The 13,050-nt window shown below is 54.2% G+C and overlaps 3 protein-coding genes across 16 annotated transcripts in view; 1 reads left to right on the top strand and 2 right to left on the bottom strand.

Annotated features, from left to right (window-relative positions):
- EXOC3 (exocyst complex component 3) overlaps positions 1-7,523 on the bottom strand; it is a 27,618-nt gene extending 20,095 nt beyond the window's left edge. For 8 of the 11 annotated variants that reach the window (XR_010112098.1, XR_010112097.1, XR_010112100.1 and 5 more), the window contains exons 1-3: positions 7,407-7,523; positions 4,256-4,455; positions 2,853-3,072 (exon numbers count right to left, since the gene is read on the bottom strand). Coding sequence is in view for 7 of the 11 variants with exons in the window: in XM_063604119.1 (XP_063460189.1) it covers positions 2,853-3,072; positions 4,256-4,399 (364 nt within the window). In the remaining 4 variants the exon portion in view is untranslated. Of the gene's footprint in view, positions 1-2,852; positions 3,073-4,255; positions 4,457-7,304 lie in introns of those variants that run through there. The other 3 variants (XM_063604122.1, XM_063604120.1, XM_063604123.1) reach the window with 3 other exon arrangements.
- On the top strand, positions 7,511-11,822 carry LOC134730349 (uncharacterized protein EXOC3-AS1). The gene is made up of 2 exons (XM_063604126.1): positions 7,511-7,617; positions 7,782-11,822. The coding sequence occupies exons 1-2, from the start codon at positions 7,594-7,596 to the stop codon at positions 8,187-8,189; spliced, it is 432 nt and encodes a 143-aa protein (XP_063460196.1). The 5' UTR covers positions 7,511-7,593; the 3' UTR covers positions 8,190-11,822.
- Positions 8,654-13,050, bottom strand: part of AHRR (aryl hydrocarbon receptor repressor) — a 119,691-nt gene continuing 115,294 nt past the window's right edge. For all 4 annotated transcript variants that reach the window (XM_063604115.1, XM_063604116.1, XM_063604117.1 and 1 more), the window contains one exon: positions 8,654-13,050. In XM_063604115.1, coding sequence (XP_063460185.1) covers positions 12,069-13,050 — 982 coding nt within the window. In that variant the 3' untranslated portion in view covers positions 8,654-12,068.

Here is a 13,050-nt window from a genome sequence, read left to right as displayed (position 1 = left end):
AAAACAAGCAGAGAGAAGCTAAACAAGGAAAGAGAGGACTTGAACAATGCAACCAACCAACCAGACTGAACAGACACAGAAAGAACACCCAACAACAGAACACACACTATTCTCATGTGCACATGGGACAGTCTTCAGGAAAGACCATGGATTAGGCCTCAAATTAAGACTCAGGTTTTTAAAAGATAAATATCATACAAAGTATCTTCTCCAAACTCAACAGATGACATTAGAAATCAGTATCAGAAGGAAAACTGTAAAATTCACCAATTTGTGGAAATTAAACAACGTACTCTTAAACAATTAATGGGGCAAAAAAGGAAACATAAGGGACTTTTGTTTTGTTTTGTTTTGTTTTTCAGATGAAGTCTCACTCTTGTCCCCTGGCTGGAGTGCAGTGGTGCGATCTCGGCTCACTGTGACCTCTGCCTCCTGGGTTCAAGTGATTCTCCTGCCTCAGCCTCCTGAGTAGCTGGGATTACAGGCGCCTGCCACCACGCCCGGCTAATTTTTATATTTTTAGTAGAGACGGGGTTTCACCATGTTGGCCGGGCTGGTCTCAAACTCCTGACCTCAGGTGATCCGCCTGCCTCAGCCTTCCAAAGTGCTGGGATGACAGGCGTGAGCCACCGCACCCAGCCATAAGGGATATTTTTAAAAACCTAAGAGAAGAATGAAAATGCAGACGAATCAGAAACCTCGCACACTCATGATGGAAAATGCTGCAGCCACCGGAGGAAACAGTCTGGCAGCTGCTCAAAGATTTAAACATAAATTACCACATGGTCCAGCAATTACACTTGTGTGTATATACCAGAAAGAAATAAAAGTAAAACATCTGTACACCCATGTTCACTACAGCATTATTCACAATAGCTAAAACGTGGAAGCAATTCAAATGTCCACCAACAGACAAACGGATAAGCAAAATGTGGTCCATCCATACAATGGAATATTATTCAGCCTTAAAAGTGAAGGAAATTCCACAATACCACAGCATAGAAGACCCCTGAGGACATCATGCTGAGTGAAATAAGCATGTCACAGAAAGACAGATAATGTGTGATGCCACTTCTATGAGGTCTTCAGAGTCATCCAATTCACAGAGACAGAAGGCAGAACGGTGGTGACCAGGAGCTGGGGCAGAGGGTGCGAAGTCAGTGTTTAATGGGTACAGATTTTCATGTCTGCAAGATGAAAAGAGTTCTGAAGACGGATGTGGCAATGGTTGCACAACAATATGAATGTTCTTAATAGTCCCCAACTGTACACTTAAAAATGGTTAAGACGGCAAACTGTACACGTGCATTTTAGCAGAAGAAAAAATGGGGGAGGGGAGCTGTGTACACAGCATTGCTGAGTTATAGGCAATGAGACAAGTCTGAAGGCAACCAAACCAATCTTCTCAATGAAAATTTATCCATAACAAAAAACACGCATACCACGCAGGCTCATTTGTTCACCAAGGAAAGGAAATTATTTTCAACTGCTGTGGATAAACTAATTCCAGTAATGCACCTTTTTGGTCATTAGGCATTAGTTTAAAAGACCGGAAGGAAATGTAGCCAGCCAATACGAAATAAGAGGAAATTAACTAGAAAGCTGCCAGCTGAGCATCACCAAGGAGACTCCGTCGAGAGGACTTTATTCCCGTTCCAGGCGGCCCACAGTCACCAAGAAGAGCTGCTTTCTGAGTTGGCAGCACAGTGGCGTTTGTGTTGGGCATGCACAAAGAGACACGGACTGCAGCCACACATGTGACCCTACGGATCATGCCCTGGAAGAAGGGCACACACAAAGCAACGGGACAAGGTGCTCGGCAATGCTGCAGCCGCAAGCACAAGAGGAAGGCAGAGAGGACAGGGTGGACGGGACACGGGTTACCAAGATGCGCTGTGGGCAGCTGGGGAGAACCCCACCAATTCACACGTGGCCTCAGGAGCCGAGCAGCGTCACAGACGATGCAGCACAGCCACCGTGGAGGGTGAGCTGGGGCACGTGACGGCTGCGGATGCGGAAGTGTCATACAGATATCAGGGCAGAGACGTCTGGTAGAGGAACAGGAAGAACTTGCCAAGAGGCCAGAGACAGGAACAAAGAAAGGGAAGGAATCAGACCCTGCCAAGGCTTCTGAGTTGGGGACTGGAAGGATGCTGCTGACCTTGACACAGAGCGGGGACCAAGGGGAGGGACGAGGCTGTGGAAGCAGCTCCTGTCACAGCAAGCAGGAGGAGACTGTGAACACAAATGCTGGGAGCCACCACCCAGGGCCAGCTGGCACCGTTCAGGGACAGGTTACAGGGCCCTTGGCATCCTTCTAACTGAGGCATTCAGGGAGAAGACTGAAAGGGTCACTCCCCCACGGCGCTCAGCCCCGCCTCTGCCCTGGCCTGTGCACACATGCTTCTCCTCCCGCCTGGGAGCTGCTGCTCGCCTCAACCCTTCTGCTCTGGGATCTGCTTGCTCTGTCCCATGCACAGGGTGGCTTCTCCTGCAGCTCCTTTTAAACATGGGCCACGGCGTCTTCATTCTTCTGCACTCACAGAGTCTAACAGCCACATCGCAAGCAAGGGAACGACACTCAGCCAGGGAATCCCTCCACACTGCATTTGCTGGGCAACCCGCTTCTGGGCCTCTGTCCTGACACTGAACTACAAGCCTTCTCCTAGCCGTTACATGCTCAGCTGATCACTTCCATCCACGTTCAAAAAAAGACGCTGAGCAGACAAGAATCACACTTACCGTCTACAGGTCTACAGTGCGGGCTGCAAAGCACACTGCACACAGAGCACTCAGTGAGTCATGCAAAGACAGTGTGAGCGTGGGCAAGTGCCTCGGCGTCTGGCTGGTACCTGAGAAGATGTTCTTGAGGTTCTCCACGGCTGCGGCGAGCTGGCTGTGCTGCACCACGGCATCTTTGACGTCCTTGAGGCTCTCGATGGTGTTGATGCTCTGCCTCCAGTCCTTGCTGACGTCTGCCAGCGACTGCTGGATGTCTTTGACGTCATTCAGGGCGTTGTGGAGCTGGCTGAGGCCTGTGCGCACCCCGTCCAACTGTGACTGGATGGCGGCCTAAAGAGAGACGCCACACGGGTGAGCAGAGCCAATGATAGCCATGCGCTGCCTCCTGAAGAACAAATCTTCCCCAGGAGGGTCAAGTTCAGGAAAGAGCCACTGAGTAGCAGGAAACAGTCAATACCCAGAAAAGAAAATAAAATTAACAAGGATTTAATTGATTCACAGTGTACCTTTTTCTTCATTGCTGCCTGGGAACAGAACAATGATGCATTTTAAAGCCTTGATGAAAAAGGTCAGGACACTCCTCATCTAGCCTCACACCTGGTGATCCTGGACACTACCACGGGTCTGCCCTGGGCCGTGGCCTGCTATGGTACCTTCAGAAGGATGTCACCCATGCTCTCCCAGGCATCCTAGGTTCCTAAAAGGTCTTGTCTAGGCAGAGAGAACGGTCAGGACTTCACTAGCTTGGGGCGGGGGAGTTCCTGCTGTTCAGCCAGGACCACACTTGGCCCCAGGAGGGCTGACCCACAGGACAGAATCGGCACCTGAGCTTCAGATCCGCTCTCTGTCAAATGTGAGTTAAAACAATCTGAACAAAATGCCCTCTAGTGGTGCTCTGTAGAAGAGCTTTAAATAAGACTACTACTCCTTCCTCCAGTATTGTTTAAAATCTTAATAGACACTTTCAGGGTGTTGTTTTTGTTTCTGTGTTTTTTTTTTTCTTTTTGAGACAGAGTCTCACTCTGTTGCCCAGGCTGGAATGCAATAGCACGATCTTGGCTCACCGCAACCTCTGCCTCCTGGGTTCAAGCGATTCTCTTGCCTCAGCCTCCCAAGTAGCTGGGATTACAGGTGTCAACCATCATGCCTGGCTAATTTTTGTATTTTCATAGAGACAGGGTTTCACCATGTTGACCAGGCTGGTCTTGAACTCCTGACCTCAAGTGATCCGCCTGCCTCGGCCTCCCAGAGGTGCTGGGATTACAGGCATGAGTCACCGCACCCGGCCTCAGGGTGTTTAAAAGGTTGTTCCTTTGGTGTTTTCACCATTCCCACTGTCTTCTAAGCAAAGCTACTGAGTGGTAATACACTGCTGAAAGTAACTGCTCAAGAAAGTCCAGCTCTGCCTCCTTGCACATTACCATAAAGGCTAGTTTAGCAAAATCATCATGGTGATGTCAAGCAAGAACCTGAAGCCCAAGACAGATCCTGGGAGTGGGGCAGGTGGCCTCACCTTCAATCTGGCCTCCACGGAGGCCTTCTTCCGCGCTTCTCTCCTGCGATACTGCTCCACCTTGTCCAGCTGGTCCGGGCGCTGGAGCATCCCAGCAACCCTTTGCACTGCTGTCGCAACGGCCTCCCGGTCTGTCTCCTTCATGGTGAAAAAGCTGGTGGAATCCTCACACTGTTCATGCTAGGGGTGTTCTCTGTGCACTGCAGGAGTTGTTAGGACGGTAGAAACGTTACGTACAAAACCTCCCCCAAACTATCAGGTGATCACAGTGGAGCTACAAGGAGAGCCTCTGAGATCATTAATCCAGGAAACCTCAAAGAAAGCTGAACTAGGATGAGGAACTCCTTGATAAGATAAACAAACCTTCGTAACACAAACATGGAGAAGTTATACCTTTAAGGGGAGAGCAGGGGCGTTTCACAGGCATGAGAGACATGGACATTGGGAAGATTCTAGATGTGGGTCCCAGACCACCCACCATGTAGATGTCAGCCTCAAAGGCACATCTCTCCCCAAGACAGGGCTGGTTTCTCATTTCGGGAGCTTTCCCCCAGCACCTTGGCCAGGCCTGTGGGCAGCTGCACCAGGACCCTCAGTGAAGACAAATACAGCGTGGACAACTCCCCCGACCAGGTACCACAGCTGGAGGCCCAGCACAAGCCCCACAATTCCCACCCTATAAAAGTGACAATAGTCAGCCAGGCCCGGTGGCTCACGCCTGTAATCCCAGCACTTTGGGAGGCCGAGGCGGGTGGATCATGAGGTCAGGAGATCGAGACCATCCTGGCTAACATGGTGAAACCCTGTATCTACTAAAAATACACACAAAAAAATTAGCTGGGCATGTTGGTGGGTGCCTGTAGTCCCAGCTACTCGGGAGGCTGAGGCAGGAGACTGGCGTGAACCCCGGAGGCGGAGCTTGCAGTCAGCCGAGATTGCGCCACTGCACTCCAGCCTGGGCGACAGAGCAAGACTCCGTCTCAAAAAAAAAAAAAAAAAAAGAAAGAAAAAGTCATTATTGTCTTGGGTATCCAAAACCCCATTTCCCCCTTTTTTAACTGTCCTAGAAAACATCATGCTTCCCTCCTTTATGCAGGTCCCGTGCAGACCACAGGTGCTCAGATGCCAGGCAAGCCTGCCTTCCATGCTCCCTCCGCCATCGTCCTCCTCGGGGAGCTAACACAGCTGCTTGGTGAGCATCAGTCAATGTGGTAATCCGATACACCTGTTCCCCTTGACTTCAGCTGTCTGATTTTCATCTTCATGAATATTAAAAAGATTCACCTTCTCCTGGAATTTTTCATTCTCCATGCCCACATGCTTTCAGACACCTCTCTTCTCCTTTTTCATCTGGACCTACATTGCAACCTTTCCTTTCTCTTTATTTTCTGATTATGAAATTTAGCATACCAACGTAGAAAATCTGGACAGGACAAAAATACAAAGATGCCAGAGGCAACTCCCCTTAAATCCCATCATCTATGGGCAACTCCTCTTAAATCTTGCTACCCAGGGGCAACTCCCCTTAAATCCCGACACTCAGGGGCAACTCCCCTTAAATCTCACAATCCAGGGACAACTTCCCGTAAATCCCACCACTCAGGGGTAACCCCCGCTATATCCCACCACTCAGGGGCAACTCCCCTTAAATCCCGCCACCCAGGGACAACTCCCCTTAAATCCCGACACTCAGGGGCAACTCCCTCCAACAGGGCTTGTTTCCTTCCAGTTTTTTCCCTTTGAGTTTCTTTTAAAGCTAAGATTCCACTGCTTATATGACTTTGTAGGTGCACACTTTTGTTTTCTTATTTTGTTTGGACATTATCATCAGCATTTCAATTGACATTAAAGCCTGTATGATTTTGATTATAGGGCTGGATAATAACCCAAGAAGTGGACCCCCAGACGCTCTGCTGGGGCACGCGGTGAGGTGGCTGCGCCCATCACCCAGCCGCTCTACTGGGGCACGCGGTGAGGTGGCTGCGCCCATCTTAAGGCTGGAGTGAAGTCTGTCACGCTGTGGGTGGAAGCCAAGGCGATGTGAGTGGAGAGCTGTGAAGCAGAGCTCGCCTTGGAGTCAAAATAAAGCTACTCATGTGGCAAAAGGGAAAATCTGGAGTTAAAAAACACACCGCAGAGGCTTCCATCCCAGCCTGAAGACTAAAGATTTTGGGTCACAGAAGCCAAAGAGGAACTCAGAGACCATAAACAGAGACCCAGGTCCAGCCCCTACCAGGGCCTTTCTGACTGCCTTCCCCTGGCGCTGGCTCCGCTGTGAGCCTCTCCACCGAGCGGGGGGACACCCTACTGAGGGGAACATCAGCACCCACGGGGACACCTGCGCCAGGGAGACACCTCTGCCGGGCAGACACCTCCGCCAGGAGGGACCCCTCACCGGGGGGACGCCTGCGCCGAGGGGAACACCTGTGCTGGGAGGCACCTCACGGAGGGGACACTCCGCTGGAGGACACCTGCACCTTGGAGGACACCTGCACCTTGAAAGCTTCCTAAAGGCCAGGAAGGACGCTTGTGCCCAGAAGGACACCTGCTCCGAGGAGGGACACCTGGTCCGAGGGGGGACACCTGCGCCAGGAAGGACAACTGCGCCTTGGGGGGGACACCGTCAAGGGGACACCTGCACCAGGAAGTACACTTGTGCCTGGGGGGGACACCTGTGCTTGAGGGGACACCTGCACCTTGGAGAACACCTGCGCCGAGGGGACACCTGCGTCAGGAAGGACACTTGTGCCTGGAGGGACATCTGCCCCAAGGAGGGACACCTGCTCCGAGGGGGTACACCTGTGCCAGGAAGGACACCAGCGCCTGGGGCGTGGGGGAAGACACTGTTAAGGGGACACCTGCACCAGGAAGGACCTTGTGCCTGTGGGGACACATGTGCCAAGGGGACACCTGCGCCTGGGGGGGACACATGTGCCGGGGAGGACACCTGCGCCGAGGGGACACCTGCACCGAGGACACTCGCACGAGCAGGATACACCACGGGGTCCGGAACGGCCTCCCCGCCCTCCAGGTCCCGGTCCGGCCTCACCCTACGCGCCCCCGCGGCAGCCAGAGACAGGGAGAGCAAGGATGAAAGACGGCGACCACCGCCCAAGGACCCGCCGGCCGTCAGGACCTGCCACCGACTCACCCCCTACGGCTACGCCGCCGCCGCCTCCTCGGCCTTCGCCGCCTCCGCCTCCGGGGTCCCGGCCGGAAGTGGACAGCGCGCGGGCACTTCCGCTTCCGGCAACGGCGCCGGAAGCACGGGTCCGGGCCCTCCCGCGGGGCGGGTACTCGTCTCCCGGCCGAGCGACTTCAGCTTGGGGAACTGCCCCATGGCCGCTCCCCAGCAGGACAGGGTAACCGCCGGAGTGGGGGGCTCCTTGTCCGTCCCAGCCCCCCCAACTCAGGCCCTCTCGCTGCCCCTGGCGACCACCGCGTGCGCCCTTCCCCAGGGCGGGCGCAGTGCTGGACGCCTCCGCCGAGCGTGACTGCCTGCATTTTCTCTCCTTTCCCTTCCCAGCCTCCGGAGAGAAGACAGCCCCAGAGCCGCTGTCTCCATCCTCTGCTGATGCCTGATGTCTTTATGTTGGCCTCGTCGTCCGCACTGCAGTGTGGCAGGGGCGTCCCTTGTTTCCTGCGGACTGAGGTGGGCGCCGGGCATTTAGTAAACGAAGAAACCAAAACGGAGAAGGTTGGGAATCAAACGTCTGTCATACCTGCCACCAGCAGACAAGCGGCTTTGGGTACCTCCTGGACCCAAACACGAACTCAGCCCCTCCAGGAGCGCAGTTATGGGCACCCACGTGGGAACAATGCCAGTGGGATGGGTGGCCACCGGATGTTTCCGGGGCCCCTCAGAGGCCCAGCAGCGCAGGTCTTGGAGAATGAATGTGGGTCACTGGGCCGCGCTGCAGAGGGCCGGTCCTGAGTTGCTGCCTGGAGGAGAGGCCCATGGCCAGCACTTGGCTTCACCTGGAGGAAGCAGCACGTGCTAAACCACGAGCGTTCAGGGTTTGTCTGTTTGATAAAGGATGCTGGCTTTGACACACCAACTGACAAGAAAGTCTTTCATAGGTTGGAGCTGCTAGGTTGTGCCCCTGCCCCTCCTGAAAATTAGCCACACGAAAGGAAGGGTCTGGAAGGTGGCAGGGAAGCCAGCAGAGACCAGGGAAGTGGCAGCAGCATGGGGCAGGGGCACACAGGAAGGAGATGGAGCTTGCGGGAGCCCCCACTGCCACTCCGACAGGGAGCCCTGCCCTGTGCCCTGCTGATGCTGACACTGACCCCGGCTCTATTATTTTTTTCCTTGTAATTTCTGAAAATCTAGCAATAAGTTGAGCAATGAAAAAAAGTACAAAAGTTAAAATTGTGTTAGAAATTATGACTGTAAAGAAATTTTGAACATGTACTAGCATGTCATGTATTTTACATCAATATTGCAAATTTAATACAAACCACAGTACAAAAAAATTTGAAAGCTTCCTGAAGGCACTGAGAAAGCAGTAGAGAAAGTTGCATTTATAGTGCATAAGTTTTAAAAATTCAACAAGTTGGTCTAGGTATTGAAAACTTTTTTCTTCCAGTAGAAACTGCAAAAATATAAGTTGTATTGATCTCCTCCCTTCCATCCCATTCCCACCTTATATTTGACTTTAATACTTTGTCAGCTATATAGGGAAAAGCTACATAAACAGAAAAACATGAACCTGTAATTAGTGCTAACAATGACATTTTAGAGAGAAGTGATACATCCACACTTTCTATGTTCCATAGTCTTCCCCACTGTTTTCCAAGAGGGTTGTGGCTATAAAATAACCAAAGTGCTGACTTGAGGAGTTTTTGTTGCCGTTGAGGAAGGGATGTCGGACACCTCACTGATCCCAGGCTCTCAGGGCTGCAGCCTCCTGTGGGGTCCCCACACCACAAAACCGGCAGAGCCAACACCCACGTGCTGAGTGCAGCGTCAACACAGCATGGCTTGCCTGGCAGCAACCCACCACTCAATCTGGCACCTGTCACCAGGAGGGCCTTGGGCGGGGGCTCATCTAAAGGTCTGGGAGGCTGCAGGGCAGGACGTGGTGAAGAAGCCTCCTGGGCAGGGGCTGCCGTCTGTGCTTAAGGAGGCCCCAGTGCTCCTTTGATGGCACTGAAGGGCCTGGCTACAATTGCAAACACGCAGCCACGTCTCTGATTCGATCTTTGGGGTCTGGTGTTTTTCCCAGTGACAGCTGTTGGCTCCAGGACACTCGAGACCTGTGATACACAAGACTCTCAGTCACTGAGCTCCCTGCCCTCCTTGGCCCCGAGACTGGAAGAGCAGCTGCCACGTTTGGGACCCAGGCGGCGCCCAGGCTGAAGGGAGCTGCTGAGGGCTGAGCTCCAGGACACAGGACGTGGCTGGCCCTCAGAACAGGGAACTCCAAGAGTGGAACATGCATGTTGATTGAGACTTTTTCAGGGATACAGCAGATCTGATTTTTAATTATTTTTTGTAGAGACACATTCTTCCTGTGTTGCCCAGGCTGGTCTTGAACTCCTGGGCTTAAGCGATCCTCCTACCTTGACCTCCTAAAATGCTGGGATTATAGGCATGAGCCACTGCGCCTGGCCTGCAGGCCTAATTATTAAGGGTCTTTCCATGATCAGCAAAGTAGCTGGGCACTCGGTTAGAATAGGAAGTGGGAAGCTTCTGAAATACCATCCTGGTCTTAAATCCATAAATGCCCAGAGACCAGAAGTGTGTCATGCTCAGCATGAGAAATGAATAAAGAGGGGCTCTGTGCCAATGTAGGGCCAAAGTGGGAAGTAGGGGCCAGTCCTCAGGTGCCTGGTCTTCACAGGTGCCTGCTCTCCACAGGTGACTGACCCTCAGGTGGCTGGTCACCCCATGGCTGGCCCCTGGGTAGCTCTGTCCCCATCATGACTTTAGGCATCAGATAAGGGAGAGATGGCAGTGGAAGGCCATGAGCACGTCTCACACCCACGACAGCACAGCATGGAGGTCACCTTTTGAAAGGCGCCCCCTGGCTAAGCAGCGAGTGAGTGCCCCCTCGGCAGGGCTTGGGGGTCATAGGAGGCCACGATGGATCTGTGACTCTGGGCTCAGATGGTTGGCTGTTCTCTTCCAGTTCTGAGAGGAGATCCTTATCCCCATCCCTGCCACATGGGGGCAAACTGTCCAAGAACCAGGCCACTGAGAGGCGCAGACACCTGGCATTGGGCAGAAGACCCAGTCCTGCCAACCAAACCTGGGTTTTGACAAAGTGAAGGTGCGTTTAACAAATGGGTCCAGCATTAAACCAGCGTCTAAGTAAGCACTGACACCTCAAAGCCACTGACGATAGAGAGGGCGTCCACACAGGAGGCAGAATGCACAGTGCGGCGGGGTAGTGGGTCCCTGGGGTGGTGGGTCCCTCACCCGCGGGCCAAGAACAGAGAGGGCGTCCACACGGGAGGCATAATGCACAGTGCAGCGGGGTGGTGGGTCCCTCACCCATGGGCTCCCACGGCTCCTGCCACTCCCAGTGGAGCTGACGTCAGGGCGCCGATGCCCTGTCCCTGAGGATGGGGCCTTCCCACCCCCGCGCAGGTGGGCCCAGCTGCAGCCACACCCCAGGGCCTCACTGCCTGGCTTCCTCTTGCTTGGGGTGACTTCTACACCCTGATCTGATGCCTGCACCAGCCGGGTGGGGTTCCAGGCCAGACCATGGAAGAAGCCTGAAATGCACCATCAGCTGTAGGTTCTCGGGTTGGTGGATTGGTGACCTTCACTTTCTGACTTATGCTTTTGTATCCAAATTTCCTACTCTCAGAATATATCACCTTTACAACTGTTTTAATGCTATTAATACTTGTCCGTCTTGTCCCTAATTATTCTCCTAGGATGGCAATGGGAACCCTCATTTGAGTGAACCGTACAGACAGCCAGAGAGAAACCCCCACAGGCAGCGCAGTTTCCTGTGTCTTCTCTCTACGTTGTGTGTTTCTCTGTACTTCCAAACCCAGAGTCTGTGAACTCTGTATTACGTGATGTACCAAGATGCAAATTAGGAAGAACCGTCCGCAGAGACCCACTGAGAACTCGGGAGATGTCCAGAAGGAACAGGGGTTATGCTGTCGATTCCAGTCCAGGTCTGGCCTCAGACTCTGTCATGGCACCACGGAGCACCTGCCACACGATGTGGGGCAGTGTGGGACACACGCTGCCAGCCTCTGCTGCCTGGAATGTTCTAGATTCCTCTAGAATATTGGGTCTGTGGGTTCACAGACCCCTTTCTCCGCGCGTTGTATTTCCAATTTGCCGTGTGCTGGCCTCTACAGTGCACTGTGGCGATGGGCTGACCCTGCCTGCACAGCACAGGCCGGGAGCTGCAGGTGGCCTGGGAGGGCTGAGCTAGGTGTGTCACCCGACCGCTTCATCCCCGACTGCAGACTTGGGAGCATCACCCGACTGCTTCATCCCCGACTGTGGACTTGGCAGCCATGGGACGGGTGCTCGCTGCCTCTGGGGCATGAAGCTGTCCAGCCATGATCACTTTCCTAAAGATTTTAATTCCTCAAAGAGAAATGCTGTCATGTTTGAATAGACTTAAGGCCAGTTTTCATTTAAGAACTGTTGGGATATTTTACAAAATTCAGGATAGGCTCCTGCGTATGCTGCACACACAGACTAGCAGACTGCGCATGCACAGCTCTGCAAAGCGTGTGTCTTAGGACGGGCTCCGGCCTGACCAGGCGCAGGGCAGCCCAGCCACCGACGCATCTGAGCGTAGACAGACAGATCTGAGCTTGGACAGTGGTCACTGCGCTATGGCAGGAATGTGCACCCCGAAGCTTGGGGCGGGACCAGCGTGGCCAAGGCACTTTTGGGAAACATCCCGGGCACCACTCCCTGGCTGTGAGTAGCCCACTGGGGCGAGTCCAAGGGCTCCCGCTTGACCACAGGGGCGGCCTCAGCATCTCTGCAGGTGCAGGACTGTTCACCTCGGCCCCGTGCACAGAGCTGGTGGGGAGGCTCCGACTGGGGAAGGCCATGTGTGGGCTCCAGGCAGGCACAGTGTGCAGGGTGGAAAGGGGTCAGCTCCCTGCTGCGCCCAGCAGTGGCCCTCCCATGGGGCTGAGCCCCCCGCACGCCGTGCCCCAGGTGCGAGATGTACACCTGTTGCCGAGAGTCTGGCTCTGTTTTCAGGTGCATCCTGGTAGGGAAGGTGGCTGGGTGGCTCCTGTCACTGGCCCCCAGCCACACCTGGCTGGGCACACAGCCGTCTGCAGCATCCTCACACCCAGAGTCCTTCTCCATCTTGATGGACACATCTAGCAGCAGCGTCGGACCACACAGGTCCCCCGGAGGCATCGGTACACCTTGCAGCTTCACGTCCTCCATGGGATAGCCCCTCGTGGCAAAACGCTGAGCTCCAGGCTGAGGGAGCTGGTGCTGCAGGCTCCCCTGGGGAAAGTGGCAGAGGGGAGGGTGTACCTGGTCCTCACCGACTTCCCGCACGGGTCTGCTGGTCCGGCTGGAGTAGGCACTGGGGGACGGGCTCGGCGGGTGAGAGATGGGTGAGTTCCTGAAAGTGCCCTGGACACACGGGTAGGGCAGGCAGGAGCCGCGGGGCGTGGGGCGCAGGGAGCGCGGGTCATTCTTGCTGGGCTGCAGCCTCGGCCTGGCACCATCCTCACTGTACTTTCCCGCTGTCCAGGGCAGGGGCTTTGTGGGTCCTGGAGTGTCCCTCCGCCCTGTCATTCCAGAGGCCCTGCTCAGCATCCTGTGCTGCTCCTCCTCCCTGTCC

This window comes from Pan paniscus, chromosome 4 (assembly GCF_029289425.2).
Source record: "Pan paniscus chromosome 4, NHGRI_mPanPan1-v2.0_pri, whole genome shotgun sequence".
NCBI classification, from domain to species: Eukaryota; Metazoa; Chordata; class Mammalia; order Primates; family Hominidae; genus Pan; species Pan paniscus.
This window is presented reverse-complemented; position numbering and strand designations above follow the sequence as displayed.